Consider the following 20,074-nt stretch of genomic DNA (forward strand, 5'->3'; position numbering starts at 1 on the left):
AAGTCGGATTTATCGCTTGACCGATCCGAAATTTGTACGGAGAGCGGATTCGATGTTGCTAAACGAATCCGACAATAATATTGTGATAAAATTTACGACTTTGTTGTTTAGTAATTAAATAGCAATAATACGATAGCAATTTACTAACATGTGAAATGTAACACCATCTTTTTGCAAGCTTGATGTCGCAGATCTCTTTTTACAGCAGAAAACTGAACAATTCGCCATTTTTAGCACTGCAGCGTTCACTCGCACGACTCGATTCGGTCTAGTTTGAAATCCGAGCGCGCCTTGTTTCATGAAATTCGTATGCCCAGTTGGGCTTGTACTTTGACAGAGGGGAACGCGGCGAATGGCTACTCCCTTCCGCAGGAACCCCGCGTTGCTCTAAGGGCTGATATGATGGTGACACATACCTCTAACAGCCTCCTTGATGTCCAGCGTTGAATCCGGCGCGGTCCTCTGTTTGTTCAGCGACGTACCCGTACTGCTGCGAGAGGACGCTCGGGACTCATGACTCATTGATGACTTGTCGTGAGCTGCCCAATTATAAAGCTAATTAAAAGACTTTAGGAGGCAATCCCCGCCGCCTATAGACACCAGCGACACGAGGTGCGCAGGTGCATTAAACGGTACGTTGCGTGTCCGGATTGGTGACGAAAACTTGGAGCAAGTGAATGAACTTGTGTACCTGGGATCGATGTTTACTAGGGATGGAAAGTGTGATAGTGATATTGAAAGGAGAGTAAAGGCTGGTAACGTAGTGAATGGAGCGTTGCACACCTTTATGAATAGCCAGAAAATCTCCAAAAGAGCTCGTCTGGCTGTGCATAGAGGGGTGCTGGTACCAACACTCATGTATGGAAGTGAAAGTTGGGTGTGGCAGGAAAGGCATCAGAGGAGAATAAATGCGGTAGAAATGAGAGCGTTAAGAAGTATGTTAGGTGTGAAATTGAGTGACAGAATTAGAAATAGTGCGATAAGGGAACGCTGTGGTGTAAATGAAGGTATAGGCACACGGATTGAGAAAGGGATGCTTGGATGGTTTGGGCATATCGAAAATACAAACTGAGACATGGATGCACAGAAAAACCAGAAAGATAGACCAGCACTGGGAATCGAACCCAGCAAATTAATTTGATTAGTAGCGACATCTCTTGTCTGGGTGAGCGGTTGGTTCCGAAAGAGTGTGACGTCTGTCGACGCCACATAGATGTCGCTAGTGCTGCTGCTTAAGTAGCAAAGTAGAAATAAGCAACCTGAGATATGTATGCATAGGAAAAAATCGTGTCTAGATTCCTGTCCAGCAGTGGTGTAGGGGTTATAGCACGCAGCACGGAATGCTGAGGACCTGGGTTCGATTCCCAGTGCTGGTCTCTTTTTCTGGTTTTTCTGTGCATCCATGTCTCAGTTTGTATTTTCGATATGGTTTCACGGGATACCCGTAAAAGTAACAAATTTGGAGTTGAAATAAAAAATACAAAAAGACTCCAAAAAACCAATCATGGTTTGTGCATGTTGAGAGAATGAATGAAAACAGATTGACTAGGCAGATCTATAAGACGAGCGAGAATGGGAATGTTGGGAGAGGAAGGCCTAGACGAACGTACCACGATCAAATCGGGGACGTTCTGAAGAAAGGTCGGGTCAGGAGTACTCTAAACCGACTTGCATGCATGAAAAGATTGATGAATGTAGAGGAAGCGAGAGTTGTATGCCAGGATCGTAGCAAGTGGAAGGATGTAGTATCTGCCTACCCCGTTGGAATTTTATCAAATACCAGCTGTTGCCCGCGAATCCGTCCGCGTAGATTGTTTATCGCTATCCCGCGGGAGCTATGCAATTTTCGGGGTTATAAACTATCCTATGTCCGTCCCCGGGACTCAAACTATTTGTATACTGAATTTCGTCTGAATCGGTTCAGCGGTTATATGGTATGTGGTAGTGCTGCACTCTGACGGGATAAAATTGCAGTAATATTCCCTATTAACAGTGTTAATTAAGTAACTGAAAACCTCAGCGACCCCTAAATTATTTTTTCATTTTAAGTTAGTTGGTTGCATTTATTTTCGAATACCTTTGTTACTTCAAAAAATATTCGTGTGTTTTGCTAAGTCAGTATAACACCTTGTATATGTCTGCTAAAGTAATTATCGTGATATTGGCTGCGAAAAGGTCCCTCGTACGCGATTCAATTTCCCTGACTAGCTTCAGAATAAATCCTCACCGTATTTAGAGTTGGAGAGTTCCAGCGAATCCTGGAACTCCCTGGTCAGGGATTCGATGGTGCTCGCCGGGCTCGGCAGCGCTGCACTCTGCGGCGAAGACGGCATCGGCTGGAACAATTTTTTTTTTGTATTTTAAAAAGTCAAAGTCACTATAGATTGTACAATAAGAGCATAAAAAGAGCCATTTTAAGGTGCGGCCACATGCAGTCGCTCGTCGCTCGTTTGCAGCGATAAATCTAATCACGTGACCCCATTTTGAATGTCCCGCGACTCAAAAAAGTAGCTTCAAGTCGCCGCGTCGAGCAGCAGCGACAAGATGGCTTCTTGCAGGAATGATCTTGGTCTTGGAAGCTGATTTGTTAATCTCATTTAGTAGCAGTCGTGGCAGTGGTACAAATAAAAGAAATCGGAGCGAATGAAAAAAAAAGAATAGTGTTTTTGCCGAAATTGAAGAGGTTTTTTTTTTCAGCGATAAAGCTCAACATTTTCAGCTTTATCGCTATATGTCACGATTTGATGCTGGAAATGAGCGTCGAGCGACTGCATGTCGGCCGCGCCTTTACCCGAGACTTTCGTATCCATTCACCCGAGCCGGTACGGCGAGATAGACGCGTCGAGGGAAAAATGGGGTTAATGCACGAGTTAACATTACGGCCGCTACGATTAGAGACATAAAATTTGGCGCGATTTTTTTTAACGAACCGCCATTTTGGGAATTCTCACGGGAATTTTTGCAAAATTCAGGAATTTGAATTCAATGCCAAGGCCTAATGGTTTACGCGTACGAAGCTGCGTATATAAAATAGTCTCACCAAGAGCTTTACGATGAAGGAAAAAATTGCGAGGAAACCTGTGCAACCCGAGAAGCAATTCAATGGTGTGTGAAGTTTCCAATCCGAACCGGACCCGCGTGGGGACTACGGCCCAAGCCCTCACATTCTGAGAGGAGGCCTGTCAGCAGTGGCACGTATTTAGGCTGGCATGATGATGATAGCTTCTCGAAGACAAAGACCTTACCTCGACTATGAGAGATTCCAGCTGCTTGTCAGGCACCCTTCGCGGCACGTATCTATAGTCGTCCGTGTCCGTGGTGCAGATACTTAAGTTGTCCCCGTCCGTCGTCGAGAGGGACTGAGACCCATACAGTTTGTCTACAACAAAGAATAAATATCAGAATAATATGCATCAGGCGTTAGTGTGTGTTTGACTACTCTGTTACGAAATTATTTACAACATGTTATAACTAACAAAAAAAATATATATGGTGTACCATTTTTTTCTCTTTTTCGGTGTAGCTAGAGATAAATTAAAAATGCCATTATGTCCCATACAAAAAAATATACTTCGGCACTTTTTTTCAGGGACAAAGCAAGACGGCGAAAATATTTTTGACCCACCCAATACTTTATGACATGTGTTGGTTATGATTACAAATGGAGACGACAGTTAATTTCGTTTTGTTAGTAAGATAGCTGGGTGCACCTTATTTCGCATAACATTAATTGTCCTAATATGAATTCGCATAACATAATTGTGCATAACAGCGAACTTGCATAATTATAAAGAAGCATAACTCTTATTTAGCATAATAGTGAATACGCATAATTGAAATATGCATAACATTATTAACTATAACTTTAACTGTTATAAAATGAATTCGCATAATTTTATCAAGCGAGTGAATTATATTTATTTATATGTATTGAATCTATGGTAGGGTTAGGGAATCAGGGCTTTAGGGTTGTTTAGGGCAGTAGGTGTTAGGGTTTATAGGTTTGGTAGGTTTACAGTCCTCTCCATAGATTATTCTAGTAAATTCCCTAGTAGGGAATTTACAACAGCGAAATGGTATCAGTTTGATATACTAATATTAAAGTGGGGCCTCATGCAGCCACTCGTCGCTCATTTGCAGCGACAAATCTGGTCACGTGACATATAGCGACAAAGCTAAAAATGTTGAGTTTTATCGCTGGGAAGAACAAAAGATATCTCGTCAATTTCCCAATTTTTTTTTTCATTCACTCCGATTTCATTTATTTGTACCACTGCCACTAAATGAGCTTCCAAGACCAAGATCATTTCTGCAAGCAGCCATGTTTTTGAGTCGCAGGAAATTCAAAACAGGGTCGCGTGACCAGATTGTAATGTTATTTTGCCTCATCTACATCTCATTTGTTCTTTAACTGTATATAGTTTTAACTGCACTATGCGGGGGGTATTCTACTTATCTGTCTGATTTTTAACCTGAGTGCCAAGATCAGCCTAGTTAGGTACTTACGGGATAATGTTGATCATTTTGTAATCTTGTAATTTGTATTTTAATAAACTAGTCTATTCTAGATTTGTCGCTGCAAACGAGCGACGAGCGGCCGCATGAGGCTGCACCTATGTTGTTAGTTACTCACTGCGCTTCTTCCTTCGGGGTGGTGGGAGGGGGCCGGCGGGCGCGACAACGGCGCTCCCGGCGAGCTTCACGCTACTTGCCTTGGTGCTCGCGATCACGTCGGGCTCCGCCATCGCTAGCACTGACACGGTAACACATTAGCTGTGAGAAGCTGTCAGAGGGTATGGACTTAATTATGAGTGGCCCGCTTGGGTTTGTATCATTTCGTCTAAAAAAGCAGCTGGTCTAAGTAGCATCTGGTCTAAAAAGCAGCTGGTCTAAGTAGCAACTGGTCTAAAAAGCAGCTGTAAGTAGCAAGTGGTCTAAGAAGCAACTGGTCTAAGTAGCAACTGGTCTGAAAAGCAGCTGGTCTAAGTAGCAAGTAGTCTAAAGCAACTGGGTCTAACCTGTTTTTGTCGAAAACTTGAAAAAATATAGGCAGGTTAGGTTAGAGATGCATCAAGGCGCTTTCAGCCACGCGGAATAGGAGCTCCGCTTGCGGAGCTCCATCGACTTTGAGTCAAAGAATTTTAGATAACTTGATACTCAAGACAAGTTGCTACTCAGACCACTTGCTACTTAGACCAATTGCTAATTTGCTACGAAGACCAGCTGCTTTTAGACGAAATTATACTAACCCCCACTTTGTACTATTCGATGTCAATATTTTATTCTTTTCATCTAATATATTTTTTACAATTCACAAACTTTAGCGTTTATTATATTAGTAGGATAGGATAAGAATAGGATAAGCTGGCTGGCAGTCACATATCAATGAAATTATAATGAAAGCTTAACCTGTCCTGAATGGTACAATAGTTTCGCCATTATACATGGTGGCCTTCTAATGTCTCACTAAGCGCGAGCGAAGCATCTCCGTGCCAGCTAGGGCAAAAATGCTTTAGTACATAATGATCTATTAGTTTTCCGCTACAAATCGCATTTTTCAACAAGTTTTCTTGTAATGTTGTTTTTTTCAAAATGGCGGGGCATACGTGAAACTCGTGTCGCGGGTTTACAGCCAACGGAGCCTAGCGTTTAATTATACATTCAAAAGGAGACATGATAATATTAAAAGGGTTATAATAGCACAGGGTGAATGACAAAAGTATACCATCCAAAAGAAAATAAATGTGAGCGAGTCAGTTTCATTGGTAAAACGAAAATAGTATTAAATAATAATTCTTTACAACATTCCTTGTCTAAAAATGCTTTTATTAATACAATATAACACAAAACTAATTTTCATTCAATACCTACTAGTTACTAATATTCTAAACGTGAAAGTGTGTGTGTTTGTATGTTTATATAAAGTATGTATTTATCTATATAAGTTTGTTTGTTTATACTCTTTATTGTACAAAAAGGAAAAACAAAAAGGTTACATAAAAGTATAAGTATGTTTATACGTTGCCTAGTATCCATAGTACAAGCTTTGCTTAGTTTGGGACTAGGTCAATTGGTGTCAAGTGTCCCATGATATTTATTTATTTATTTTATGTTTGTGCGTCTTTGACGTCGAAACAGAGCGACGGATCGACGTGATTTTTGGCATAGAGATAGTTTATGGGCCAGAGAGTGACATAGGCTACTTTTTATCCCGGAAAAACACACAGTTCCCGAGGGAACAGCGCACAATAACCGAATTCTACGCGGACGAAGTCGCGGGCAAAAGCTAGTTAAATATATTGTTGAATCAGACGTTACTTTGCGGAGGTCCATATCAATGAAAAAATATAGATACTTAAGGAGTAACAGTGACAAATTAGAACGTTTGTTGTGGTTTATTAGTCTAACATCTGGTAGTATGGTTGTGTTGCTCTGAAGATGAGCTCTGGTTGAGTTCGAAACGCGTCAGTGTAGTGTAGTGGTGGTGATAGATGGGTTTGTGTGATTTGTGTGTGTTCTTACAGTGTGGAGGTGGAGGAACTACATGAACACGCATATCTTGCATAAACTTGGCTATCATAAGTTTGCGGGTGAGCAAAGAAATTCTTTTAGTTAATTAGTTAAATATAATATTGTATTCTGATAAAAACGCAAACTTATTTTTGATTTCATTTTACCTTGGTCCTTATTTTCTTTTGACTAGTATACTTGTAGTATATAAAATGAAATTGACAATTGGATAGCCAAGCCAAGTAGTTAGAGAACCTGACTACGCTGCCTGAGGTCCCGGATTTGATTCCCAGTTGGGGCAAATATTTTTGCTCAATACTTTCGTAATTAAAAAGACTTGAAAAAGCTCATAAAGTAAAAAAAAAACACTATTTTACTGCTCATTATTAATTATCTTAATTCTTGATTGTCTAACAGTAAGAGGCAGGCCACTTTTCTTGGAGTAATTGAAATCGATTTAACTAGTCAAATGTTCCACTAAAGTTAACGGAAGTCAAAAATAGCACGTTGTATAATTACCGTTCTGAGTCCTCTCCACCGGTCCAGGGTCATCAGGCATGGTGGAAGGCTCCCGAGCAGCTGACGGTTGAGCGGCATCACGGAGGTTCGCTGGAAAAGAGATAAGCCACTCAAAGGTTGACTGGTAGAGATCCCTTAAAGGGATAAGTTCGCCTTTGGACATATATCTCAATGTTTGTCAATTGTGTTTGTTACTTATTTTGTACAATAAAGAGTTTACATACATACATAAGCTATTGCAGTATTATTTAGGGTTCTACACCCGAAAGATGGCAAACGGAACCCTTTAAATGTCGCTACAGTGTCCGTCTGTCTGTCACATGGCTGTATCTCAAGAACCGTCAAAGACAAAAAGCTGGTATTTATACACTGATTTTTTATAGCTAAGGCCATTTATTGCGTATGTATTTATTTATTTATTTATTTTTCAAAGAAACTTATACATAAATTGACATATCTACTTTGTACGAAATCCTCAGTAAGCGAGTCATTCAAAGGAACTCTAAGGTTGACTGGTAAATATTCTTTGAAAGGATAAGTCCGCCTTTGCATATCAACGTTTGTCAATTGTGTTTGTTTCTTCATTTTTGTACAATAAAGAGTTGACATACATTATCACAAACGATAATTATGCGAAATGATAATTATGGCAAAGAAAATTCGGACAAACGATAGATAAGCTTATATCTCACAGTGCGAGTCCGAGGCGCCACTCAGTATCCTCCCGATGCGACCCAGTGACGTCATGCTCTGGAGACTCATCGTGTCGTGCGATATCACCCTGTGAATAACAAATATACAATACAAATATTCGAATTGGCCATTAGAGTCGAAAAGATCTCGAAGGGTATCCACCAACGAAATGAACGGATGACCTGGTTAAAGTCGGGTTCACAGTGGATGCAGGCCACATCCAATGAGGGCTATAGCGTATGAATACGCCGCTAGCGGCGCTAGTGTAGCGTGAGGTCTCCGAAATGTCAAATCTCATAATTTGTGGGTGAGCGCGGATTTATTTATAACTAGGGTTTACCCGCGGCTTCCCTATCCCGTGGCAATGTCGGAATAAAGTAGCCTATGTTTTATTCTAGATGTCCAGCTATCTACATACCAAATTTCATCCAAATCCGTCCAGCCGTTTTAGCGTGAAGGAGTAACAAACATACTCACTCACAAACTTTCGCATTTATAATATAAGTAGGAAGTAGGACAACACCAGGGGTATTGCAGATGCGTTGCCGACCTAGAGGCCTAAGATGGGATACCTACCTCAAGTGCCCGTAGTTCGCATACTTTTCGCTAGTCATACCGTTATGTTTGTCCAAATCACCATTTTTAAAAGGTCTAATATAGAAAATTATAGGTTAAGTTAGGACTAAATATAATGACCCGGATAACTCACGTCTCAAATCGAGTTTAGCTCGACATGTTTCGGGCTAATCCGTAGCCCTTCGTCTTCGGAGTAACAAGTGCAAGGGTGTGCGCGTGTTGCAGCAGCCGCTGAGTCGCGTTGCTCCGAAGACGAAGGGCTACGGATTAGCCCGAAACATGTCGAGCTAAACTCGATTTAAGACATGAGTTATCCAGGTCATTATATTTAATATGAGTGAGTCTCACGGTAGTTTCATGTTTAGGTTAGGATTGTTCTATAAAAATTCTGAACAATTATTGGTTTAAGAGAAGAAAGAGTTATGGCAAACGATCATTCTGACAAACATAACATTCGGACTTGCAACAAGTATGCGAGCCGATAGGGGAGTCCTATGTCCAATAGTGGACGCCCTATAGCTGATTATGATTATAATGAAAAAAAAAGTTTTTCATCACACTTGCTTGTAAACACCTTGGTTGCAACCCCCCAAATAAAACCTTCGTCCTTAATGTGCTTAATGTTGCTTGTAATGAAGCCCGTGGTCGGTCGTATGAGTCATTGCCCGTACCGATACTGGCCCACACGCACACGCACGCTGCGGCGCATGCTTCGACTTCTGGCTTCTAATAGACTCTCGTTCGTAATTCCTTATTTACCGCCCTTAAGACACAATGTACTAATGCTTACTTGAAGGGCTGTTCAAGGTTGAAGCTGTGTCGGTCTGAGCACGCGTCAATGCCTTCTTCTTCATCCTCGGTCTGCATGCAGCGACGGAGCTCCTGGAACCTGCGTCTGCCTTGTACCACCTGGAACAAATTAGTGTTTCTATAACAGGCTATTCAGTGCTATACTTCGCTTTTTTTGCATTAGAAAGAAGGTAAACGATCTTGATGTGTCTTGTTATTGAAAAACACTTGAAAAATAAGTCACAGCAAATATTAACAATTAAGCTTTTGGTGTCATAAGTAAAGTTGTCCTAATCTCATTTCAAAATTTGTCTCGATTTCCTTTTTTCTTTTTATCTGCTTTATAAATGTCATGAATAAATGTTTTTCTTTCTTTCTTTCTCATCTCTTATCTAATATACATGTAAGTTAACTAAGAATTTGAAAAAAACAAAATATTTTTTAGTTTATTTTTGAGCTGACATTTTGTAATTTTAAATTGCACATGCACTACTATTGCTGTGCTTGTCTTTACAGAGTTAACATATAACTCGAACTAACTTATTTTAAGAATTTATTACATACAATTTGAAAAGGAGTAAAAATTTGAATTTGAATATATTTACTAAATTGTGTCTTAGGCTGTAAATAAGGAATTACGAACGAGAGTCTATTAGAAGCCCGAAGTCGAAGACTAAGGGCGTGTTAATGAGTCGACCATTCCTAACAACTAGTACCGCCCGACGACATATCAATGTTTTCCATCACATTTGCGAGTAAAATTGTATATTTGTAAAAGAAAAACTAATATTTTTCAAAAATTGCCGATACCGCTGACTGCGCAAGTGCAATGCCAAATCCTTGCCTTATCATTGTTATTCTGTCAAATGGAGTTCAAACACACATGTTATTTCTACAAGTAAATGCATGATACTCAAAAACCAGTCTAATACTCACACTTTTAACAGTTGTTCTGTCATCTTCAACAGCAACATCTGTAGAAGGTGTACTGGCAACTACACCAGTAGCCGTTGTTGCTGGTACGTTGGAAATACTCGGTGCTATGCTTGGAGCCTCTACAAGTGACGAGTCAGTCTTTACTGGTACCGGTTTTTCTTTTTCTTTGTCTTTTTTTAAACTATCTGTTAAACTTATGTTTCGGCATAATGATGATCTCCTGAAAATTGTTGGGTTATCAACAGTTGACGAAAATATCAGTACTAATACGAAATATGCAGTAAACAGATCCTTGACTGTACTCAAGGAATTTAATTCATTGGCCACCATGCAACCTTTTCAAAGGAAAAATCATTACGACTTTCCTTGTTAATTAATGCGATATCACCATGACATTTACTGTGAAATGGTTCCATGGTGGCCAATGAAATACTCCTTGACCGTAGCCACAAGATGGGTTTAGGAGGTAAGGCGACAAAGTGAGCAGAAAAAGGCCTTGGGTCTTTATTTCTTTTTTGATAATTTTTCTTATGTACATACAGTATGGCACTAAAGCATCCACTAAGAGTATTTTCTTTTGGAAAGTGATCAGAATAAGGACATCAGAGACAGGTATTTCGATGGTATGGGTTTGTTGAATGGAGGTGTAAATGTTATTCTAAGTTGACTGCTTTCAGAAGCGATGCTGATTTACAGATTCATTAGACAGGCCTTTGCATCCTAAGACTTGGTTTCAGTGCAAGGGGGAGTGTAATATCTGCAGTGTGGTGTATATCACTGAGGCTCCCCATGAGGCTGACATAGTAACATTTGGTGTACTAAAGCCTCGTTCAAATATTAAAGAAAAAGAATTTATACATCTTAATGAAATTTTTATCTAAATCTAACAAAATTTATAATGTAACTTTAATTGGCAGTGGTGGTAGTAGTGGTGGTAATGGCAGATAGAAAGCAGTGGTAGGCATTGGAGGATGCCACACCTAGCAAAGAGACATCATCATCATCATCATCATCATGTCAGCCGAAAGATATCCACTGCTGGACATAGGCCTCCCACCAAGGCTCTCCATTCAGACCGGCCTTGTGCTTTCCGCATCCAAGGCGATCCCGCAATCTTAACTAGAAGAAACATAATATAGTGAAAAAATTTAAGGCAAAAATTTTATAAAAATTTAGGAATAAAACTTTTTTTTATTAATACTAAATATAGGTAAATGTCCTTTCATTTAATTTTCAAACTAGGCGCTACCTTAATATCTTTAAGTTTTTTTTTTCTGTTTTTGTTGAGGCTTTGAATCTTTAAGATTTAAAGTTGTGTTAAATTTGGAGGAAATTTGTGAAAACTCTAGAAGGTCTTAAATATCTAATAAGAAAGTTTCCTATACAAATAAAACAAAATTAACATGAATGAAATATTGTTAATTCAAAAATGGACTAATAATTATACCTCTGTAATTGCATTGTTTCAACTCAAATGTGTTAAATAATTAGGCCATGATAACTACATGCATTTAAACAAAAACAACACATAGAGTCATACTCAGAAATACCAATTAATAATATATTGCTCACAATCTAATCTGAAAACTGACTGACTCATCAACATAAAGCCCAAACCATAAGTTTCCATTTGTGACATAGACAAGGAACAAAGCTAGACTTTACTAAATTATCATAGGTCAGGGAATTCTTCTTAAGCTTTATTTATTTGACACAAACTGGAGTCATGAAGTCTCATGGTAGTACATCAATTTGCAGCCCATGCTCTCAAAATGTGACCCAATAGAATGTAAATGAGTTACGTTACGGATCATTAGACTGTCAATAGTCGCCTGACTAACCAAGGACGTGATATCATCTTAGTCCCATCTGCTGGTTGAAAAGTTTGATTGCTCAATCATAAGCTCAAAAACAACAATGAGCATTACATTTTAGAGCTAATATGCAGCTGAGGAGGCAACGTAAATGCTTGAATACGCCAAGCTTGTTCATAAATACGAGGAATGAAGATTGTGTAAACAATTTACTTACTTGGAACCCTTGATGGGTGTGTGCTCTTCGGCGTCGTAAAACTCCTCGGAATCACTGCTGTCGCTCATTGTGTTGAAGCAAACGCGAAGCAGCAGGCACTAGTTTTGATCTTACAAAACAATATTCACATCATCAGGCAACTAAAAGCTGAATTTAACGAAAAATAGAAAGTTAAAAACGACTCCCAACATTGGCGTTGTAGGTGTGCTGTCAGGTTGACGTTTCACAGCTGTGGAAGTTCAGTCCGAATTGCACTCGACTTCGACCAATTATTATTGTCTTGTCAAAACCACTAATTTAATATTTACTTTTCTTTGGTTTCGTTATATATAAGCTTTAATGACTACCAACCAACGGGTGAATTGAAGGCAAAACAATACATTGGGTATCAGACGGCAAGGCATTCTATAATAAATATAATATGCAATAAACTTGCAAAAAAATGTTTCGTTTATTAGGGCATGCATACACTAACAAGACTCGTTATCTCGAGGTAGTTATAAATCAAATTGTCCTTTTTATTATTACAAAAAAACTAGCGATTATAACATTATAAAAATTGAAAGAAGTATATGACGGAACTGATGAAATTAAAACATAACCCTTATTTGTAATTTTTACAATGTATCTTCGCTTTATAAGGCAATAACATTTCCTCAAGGTTACAATTACAGCAAACTTTGATAAACAGTCCCAACGTCGCTGTCGTCTATCAGCAGACGGTAAGTTAGTAAGGAAATTCATTAGTTCCAACTTTGACCACAACCAAATAAGTTTGTTATTTTTTTAGACTTTTGTATTACCGGGTGTATGTATATGCGTTTTATTTTATCATAGTATTGTCGTTTTATCTCGGGTTGCACGCTTCGCCCACTTTATTAACAATTTGGTAAGTCAAAACAAAATTACATTTTAATTAAATGTTGACTTGAGTCTAGTACAGTCGCCATCAGATATTAAGAGCGGCCAAGGTGGTCAAAAAATATCGGTACATGCACTCTACTATTAAGGTATTAGAGTTCTTTGTATCGATATTTGACCACCTTGGCCGCTCCGAATATCTATGGCGACTGTACTATACCTACTTAGTTAAGAGACTTGTTAGGTACAGACATACTAAGTACCTATGTACCTTTACCTACGTCTTGAATAATTAACTGTCGTTAGCTGCATGTTTTGGATTGAAACTAAGTAAGTATGATAGGTAGTTTGAGGACTTATTTTTGTCTAGACTGAATCATTTATTTATAACAGTTTCCATTTTAGGCTTTCAGTACAGTCGAGTTCATAAAGTTGTGAGCAAAAATTTATCAAAAATATCTGAACACGCTTCTACGCCGTTAACAACCTTTTGCTCGCAAGTTTATGAAGTATATAAGTTTATGAACTTAATGAACTCGACTGTACAAATATTACCACAGTAGAAAAAAGTAGCCAGCAGCGCGACACGCGCGCACACAACGGCGACGAGACTGGCGTCCTGCAAGCTACATTTTTTTTTGCATGTCATGTTTGACAAAAGCATAGCAACCCTCGGCCAGAACGTGGGGATCGGCCTCGCATCCCTATCCTGCTTCGCTACGCTCGGCCGTCATCTGCTTGGCCGGCAACCCCCTGGCCACTACTTCCCGGCCTCTACAGTAATGTACTATTCTTCTCCATGTTAAAGCTAGCCATGGACTTGTACTACACAGCGGGCTCGGCGCCGTGCCGCGTGGTGCTGCTGGTCGCGGCTGCCCTGGACATCCAGCTAAATCTCAAGGAGACGAACCTTCGGGCAGGCGAACACCTCACTCCTCAGTTTTTGAAGGTTTGTCGACGGCTAGTGGCGAAATAAAATAACTAGTGGCGAAAAATTGGGCTGAATTTGACATACGAGTAGAATAGTAGAGTTGAAGACAAATATATACACCTACAGCTACGAGTCAAATGTAATAATTTTATGTAAACCTTATAGGTAGTTTAATACTCGTTTAGAACTTATAACGTATAACATTTTGTCCTAATAATAATAAATAGTAATGTATTTTTTTATATTGATCGAAATGCACAGGTACTAACATTTGATACAACGATCAGGGGTCATAATATCATTTTAAATAATTATGTCTTGATTAAGACTTAGAAAATAGTCTACTCGTGACCACGGCAACTGTAACGTTGCCGAAACGTCGAGGTAAATATTACTTGTGTATAATAGCGTGATAAAGTCCCGTTTGTGGGTATTTGACTATGAGTGAGGATCACGAAAGTTTAAAACGTTAGAAAATAGGTCAAGTTAGGATTTCATCAGGCCTCAACCACGCGGAATAATAGCAAAGCGGAGTTCTGCCGACTTGTCTAGGTCATCATCATCATCATCCAGCCTATATACGTATATATCTATATCTATAGCCTATATGCCTATATATGTAGACGACCAGATGGCCTAGTGGTTAGAGAACCTGACTACGAAGCTTGAGGTCCCGGGTTCGATTCCCGTGTCGGGGCAGATATTTGTTTTGAAAAATACGAATGTTTGTTCTCGGGTCTTGGGTGTTTATTATGTATTTAAGTATGTATATATATATATATAATTATATTTATCCGTTGCTTAGTACCATAACATAAGCTTTGCTAAGCTTACTTTGGACTAGGTCAATTGGTGTGAATTGTCCCGTAATATTTATTTATTTATATACGTCCCACTGCTGGGCACAGGTCTCCTCTCAGAACAAGAGACTTGGGCATAGTTCCCAGCGGGCCCAGTGCGGATTGGGAACTTCGCACGCACCATTGAATCGCTTCGCAGGTTTGTGCAGGTTTCCTCACGATGTTTTCCTTCACCGCAAAGCTCGTGGTAAATTTGTAATTCCGCACATGAATTTCGAAAAACTCAGAGGTGCGAGCCGGGGTTCGAACCCACGACCCTCTGCTTGAGAGGCAGAGACTTGTCTAAGTAATTAGACTAAATACACAGATCTGGAAAAAGAATGGCGACTATTCTTCTAATTCATCTGTGCAGAAGAGTAATTACCGCATCACTAGTGCGGCAATAGCGGTACGGTAATTAGACTGGTGCAGAGATTAATGAGAATGGCTTATTATATAATGTTCCCAGAACCTATTCAGTCTGTTATGCATTTCGATTTTATACTGGTTGAACATGTATGCAGATTGAAATTAGGTTTTCGTTTTTGTGCAAAGTGATAATTGGCACAATTCACAGCAGCAGCAGTGCTTGCTGTTATAATATGGCAATGTTGTTTTATGTATTTTATTTGTAGCAACACTAGGTTACCTAAGTAACTAGGAAAAACTTGTCGGTCGTGTGCCTTCCGAAATATAATACTCGTACTATAGCTATAAAAATTGTTTCTTTTCGATCTCCTCGCACCAGTCATAATATCCACATCATACTTGCACTGTTGTGTTTCGGCGTGGAGAGTTAGACAGCCGGTGAAATTACTGACACTTGAGGTATCCCATCTTAGGCCTATAGGTTGCTTGGCAACGCATCTGCCATACCCCTGGTGTTGCAGATGTTTATGGGCGGTGGTGATCTCTTACCATCAGGAGACCCACTTGCTCGTTTGCCATCCAGTCGAATAAAAAAAATACGGGTATAGCCTTTTCGCAACCTAACGTTTGGCAACCTGTTTCATTTTGCGACTTTCCATTTCGCAAATTTTAAAACTATAAATATATCAGAATTTATTCCAGGGGCATCTTGTTGTGTTGTGTTGCCCTTTAGGTTAGGTAGGGTTAGATTTATAAAAATCCTGAAGTATTTACAGTTTCAGAAATATTTAACAGTTGGGAAATTAAAAGTTGCGAAATGAAACAGGTTGCCAGACGTTATTCGCCGAAATATTAGTAAACCGGTAAAATTGTTCTTGTTACGCAAATCAAAATATACATAAGTATAATCAAAATAGCATTATCGTGTTGTGTGATACTGCCTGATGCAATTCCAAGCACTGAGGAATGGCCACGTCAGTTGATAGATCTAACTTTTCATACTCGTAGTCAGCAGGGCTACTACGAAACTCGAAACTCGAAGTTCGTGTCGTGCGGTCCCTCTGACACTTACACTATTTAATACGAGAGCGAGAGGGACGGTACGGTACAAACTTCGAGTTTCGAGTTTCGTAGTAGCTAGCCAGGATGACTTGCGAATATTGCGATTGTGTCAACTTTGATTTGCATTTTTTCTTGCTCGCTAATCCTGCCGTGAAGCAGCAGTGCTTGCATTGTTGTGTTTCGGCGTGGAGAGTAAGACAGCCGGTGAAATTACTGGCACGTGAGGTATCCCATCTTAGGCCTCTAGGTTGGCAACGCGTTTGCAATACCCCTGGTGTTGCAGATGTTTATGGGCGGTGGTGACCTCTTACCATCAGGAGACCCACTTGCTCGTTTGCCTTCCAGTCGTATAAAAAAAAAAAAAAAAAATTTGCTTATTCATATGACGCTATCGTTGCACAATATTAATTAATTACTAAATGAAAAAATAGCTTGAGCTTCAACTGAAATCTAATAACAACTATAAAAAGACAAACCTAAACAAACATCTGGGAAAATATTTGCCAGGATCCCACTATGAATACATATTTTTCTATTTACAGCTGAACCCCCAGCACACAGTACCAACCCTGGTGGATGGAGACTTCTCCCTCTGGGAATCCCGGGCCATCAGTCGGTACCTCGCCAACAAATACGACACCAAAGACCTCTATCCAAAAGACCCGAAGACAAGAGCGTTGGTCGACCAGAGGTTGGACTTCGATTTGGGGACCCTTTACGCAAGATTTGGAGGGTACTTTGTAAGTTTCTCCCTTTCCTAAGGGACCAGTATATTCCATTAGGATCAGTTACTTTATTGATGGATATCATTTCTTCCCGGGATTCGATTGTGATGAAACTAGGGCAGTTTTGAGGACCTAATCTGGCCGTATTTATAAATGAAAATTTACAGCATTACACCCATGCGCTGTAAGTAACTTTCAAAACTTGAAAATAATCACAAATAACAAAAAAACAGGGATTTTCATCATTGTTTCCTTAAAGCGACGGAACACCACACCCTCCAGCCAGAAGTCGAAGTATTCGGAGAGCAGGAACATCTGCTGGTGCTTGGCTGGTAGTACTTGAAGTCTAAAAGAGCAAGAATGATGATGATGTTTCTTTCTAGTATCCCCAAGTGTTCGGCGGATTGCCTGCTGACGAAGAGCTGCTGAATAAACTAGAAGATGCTCTAGGTTTCTTGGAAACGTTCCTTGAGGGACACAAATATGCCGTCGGAGATTCCCTAACGCTGGCGGACTTGAGTTTGGTGGCTACTGTTTCGACGATTGACGCTGCAGGAGTCAGTTTGGAGCCCTATCCTGGGATTCAGAAGTAAGTATAACTTATAAGCTATATTGAACTTTTCCCTTAACCTACTTACTGCTAGTTTTTTTTTTCAAACTTCCGCCATTTTCTCAAGGTAATTGACCCTTTTAGTTTTTACCCGACTGCCCGGACGAGGACTATGTCATTAATTACCAATGTATGTATTTCAATTTCTTTGGTTCTCTCTGTAGTTTACTCATTTCTCAAAGAGCCGGCAACGCATCCATAATTCAGCTTACGTTATGGATGTTCATGGGCCGCGGTGATTGCTTTCCATCAGACCCGCCTGCCCGCCTGCTCGTTTCCGTCCCCTATCATATTTTCAACATATGAGGTACTTACTGCCTGTAAAAAACTTTTAAATGAAACATAATTGATAAAATAAGTTTAGTAAATACGTAGTCCACTAGTCCACTGCTGCACATAAATAAGCCTCCAACATAAGAACACGACAATGACGCAACCATCGAACTCCTGCTTCCTTTACCAGGCCAGGTCATCAATCCATCTTGGGGCCTAAATAGTAGGTATTGTTGAACATAGACTTCCTCCATAGACCATCATCATCAATACTCGCCACGCATAACAAGCGGGTTGGCGAGCGTAGTCGTATAGGTACCTCTACTAACGTTGCCAAGAAGACGCTACTGCTCATCTTCTGGTATAATCCCTCAGCTGGTTTCTACGTCACCCACGGAATATGGGGGAAGGGGGACAACATTTAACCACAGTATATAAATATATATGAGCTAAAGCAGTAGGGAAGCTACGAACAAATCGATCGAAACGAACACACTCACACAGACGCGCGCTCTACACGGCCTCTAAGGGGGTCTCGCGGTACTACAGTCGCGAGACACCCTTAGAGGCCGTGTAGAGCGTGGTAGAGCGCGCGTCTGTGTGCGTGTGTTCGTTTCGATCGATTTGTTCGTAGCTTCCCTACTGCTTTAGCTTATATATTATATACTGTGATTAACGCCGGCGTCCACGGCCTACCAACACTAATATTTTTCCTTTTTTCCTCATTGCAGATGGTTCAAGTTGGTGAAAGAGACAGCACCCGGCTACGAAGAGGCGAACGAGAAAGGAATAAAAGGCTTCAGGGCCATGGTCCAAAATTTCAGAGCCAAAACTGAACTGTAATTTTTAAGGAAAACGTTTATCATTTAAATGCTATCTTCAGATAGTGGAGTTTGTTTTATTTACTACGAAAGTACGACGGCGGGAGTTGACTTTAGCTGGGGCGAGCACGGAATAGAGAAATAAAGAGAAAATTTCAATAAGTTCCGGTTCGTACCGTAACTAATGTCGCCGGAAATGCTTTCAATAGGTCGCAGCCTTATATTCGAAAAAAAAAGTAATAATAAGAACTTTACGACAACGGATGATACCGCTGTTGTTGAAATGAAATGAAATGAATGTTGACAGCAAATTATTATTCTAAAGCAGGGTTACTCAAAGTGGGGTACATTCGACGGTAGGGGGTTCGCGACTACGTGACTCCAAAAACCACCAGGCTGCAAGACTAGCAAGATGATTAAGATTGGTTTTTGGAGTCTTTTTGTATTTTTTATTTTTAGTTTCTCCAACAGTCAATTTTATTACTTGGGGGGGTTCGCTATGGTGTAGAAACTTTAACAGGGGTACGTGGAGCCATAAGTTTGAGAAACCCTGTTCTAAAGTATCAATATGCGAAAGCCTTTAGATTCAACACGGCTAAATACATGTCTACAGCTTTACAATAGGTACAATACAAATATTCTTAAATAGTAATTATTAGGTAGGTATAGTGCAGTTGAGTGATATAATTTGATTATGATTAAGGGGCTGTTTCACCATCCACTGATTAGTGTTAACTGACGGTTAAATGTGATTCCGTCTCTATTTTTTTTAATTGACTGGATGACAAACGATCAAGTGGGTCCCCTGATGGTAAGAGATCATCACCGCCCATAGACACCTGCAACACCAGGGGTATTGCAGATGCGTTGCCAACCTAGAGGTTTAAGATGGGATACCTCAAGTGCTAGTAATTTCACCGGCTGTCTTACTCTCCACGCCGAAACACAACAAGTTAGGTTCCTCTTGAGCTGGCCACCCGTGCCCTTAGTGTAAATTTTCGGTTACAAAATACGTCTCGATCGCGTTCGCGTTAAAATCTCAATCTGTATGGAAACACGAACAGCGCCTCTAGCGGAACGTTTGCGATGTTCGTGTTTCCATACAAATTGAGATTTTAACGCCAACGCGATCGAGACGTATTTTGTAACCGAAAACTTAACTAAGGGTACAGGGGTATAAATGTAAGTGTACATTACTAATTTATTGAATCAGGCGTTACTATGAACTAAAACAATCACCTACTTTGCTCACCCGCGACCTTATGATACCCACGCGCGTGGCGTGGCTTATTAGCCACGTTTATACTATAAATGTGTGTTCATGCAGTTCCTCCACCTCCACACTGCAAAAATACACACAAATCACCCAAATCCACCTATCACCACCATAGGACGTCGATTGTTGAACATAGAACATAATGCCTCTTCCACACACCTCCAGATGCTTAGGTCGGAAGCGGCCGCGTCTACCGTGATGAACCCGGTGCTTCTATCAGGACTGACCCATCTCATCCCTTGGGTGTCGGAAA

General features: G+C 40.1%; 2 protein-coding genes across 9 annotated transcripts in view; one reads left to right on the forward strand and one right to left on the reverse strand.

Annotated features, from left to right (window-relative positions):
* The window catches only part of LOC141433879 (WD repeat-containing protein 44), a 37,133-nt gene extending 24,690 nt beyond the window's left edge, over window positions 1-12,443 (reverse strand). The window contains exons 1-9 of one of the 5 annotated variants that reach the window (XM_074095967.1): window positions 12,055-12,443; window positions 10,024-10,243; window positions 9,089-9,207; window positions 7,722-7,810; window positions 7,030-7,119; window positions 4,634-4,753; window positions 3,246-3,379; window positions 2,228-2,336; window positions 417-539 (exon numbers count right to left, since the gene is read on the reverse strand). In XM_074095967.1, the coding sequence (XP_073952068.1) occupies window positions 417-539; window positions 2,228-2,336; window positions 3,246-3,379; window positions 4,634-4,753; window positions 7,030-7,119; window positions 7,722-7,810; window positions 9,089-9,207; window positions 10,024-10,243; window positions 12,055-12,122 (1,072 nt within the window). In that variant the 5' untranslated portion in view covers window positions 12,123-12,443. The remainder of the gene's footprint in view (window positions 1-416; window positions 540-2,227; window positions 2,337-3,245; window positions 3,380-4,633; window positions 4,754-7,029; window positions 7,120-7,721; window positions 7,811-9,088; window positions 9,208-10,023; window positions 10,244-12,054) is intronic. The other 4 variants (XM_074095968.1, XM_074095970.1, XM_074095971.1 and 1 more) reach the window with 4 other exon arrangements.
* Window positions 12,444-12,687: 244 nt separating this feature from the next.
* Window positions 12,688-18,610, forward strand: LOC141433889 (glutathione S-transferase 1-like). Of its 4 annotated transcripts, none has more exons than XM_074095996.1 (5): window positions 12,688-12,776; window positions 13,724-13,864; window positions 16,659-16,856; window positions 17,225-17,430; window positions 18,456-18,610. In XM_074095996.1, the coding sequence occupies exons 2-5, from the start codon at window positions 13,730-13,732 to the stop codon at window positions 18,565-18,567; spliced, it is 651 nt and encodes a 216-aa protein (XP_073952097.1). In that variant the 5' UTR covers window positions 12,688-12,776; window positions 13,724-13,729; the 3' UTR covers window positions 18,568-18,610. The 4 variants fall into 4 exon arrangements, with proteins under 4 accessions (XP_073952097.1, XP_073952095.1, XP_073952098.1 ...); XM_074095994.1 differs by lacking the exon at window positions 12,688-12,776 and adding an exon at window positions 12,840-12,943; XM_074095997.1 differs by lacking the exon at window positions 12,688-12,776 and adding an exon at window positions 13,183-13,245.
* The last annotated feature ends 1,464 nt before the right edge of the window (window positions 18,611-20,074 follow it).

This window comes from Choristoneura fumiferana, chromosome 13 (genome assembly GCF_025370935.1).
Source record: "Choristoneura fumiferana chromosome 13, NRCan_CFum_1, whole genome shotgun sequence".
In the NCBI taxonomy this organism is placed as follows: Eukaryota; Metazoa; Arthropoda; class Insecta; order Lepidoptera; family Tortricidae; genus Choristoneura; species Choristoneura fumiferana.

What these genes read in the sequence shown, in the direction of transcription:
- LOC141433889 (XM_074095993.1), top strand. Translation starts at nt 13,715, where the DNA reads ATGTTAAAGCTAGCCATGGACTTGTACTACACAGCGGGCTCGGCGCCG. An exon ending in TCACTCCTCAGTTTTTGAAG is followed by an intron (nt 13,865 to 16,658) that starts GTTTGTCGACGG and finishes TTCTATTTACAG; the next exon opens with CTGAACCCCCAGCACACAGT. An exon ending in CAAGATTTGGAGGGTACTTT is followed by an intron (nt 16,857 to 17,224) that starts GTAAGTTTCTCC and finishes GTTTCTTTCTAG; the next exon opens with TATCCCCAAGTGTTCGGCGG.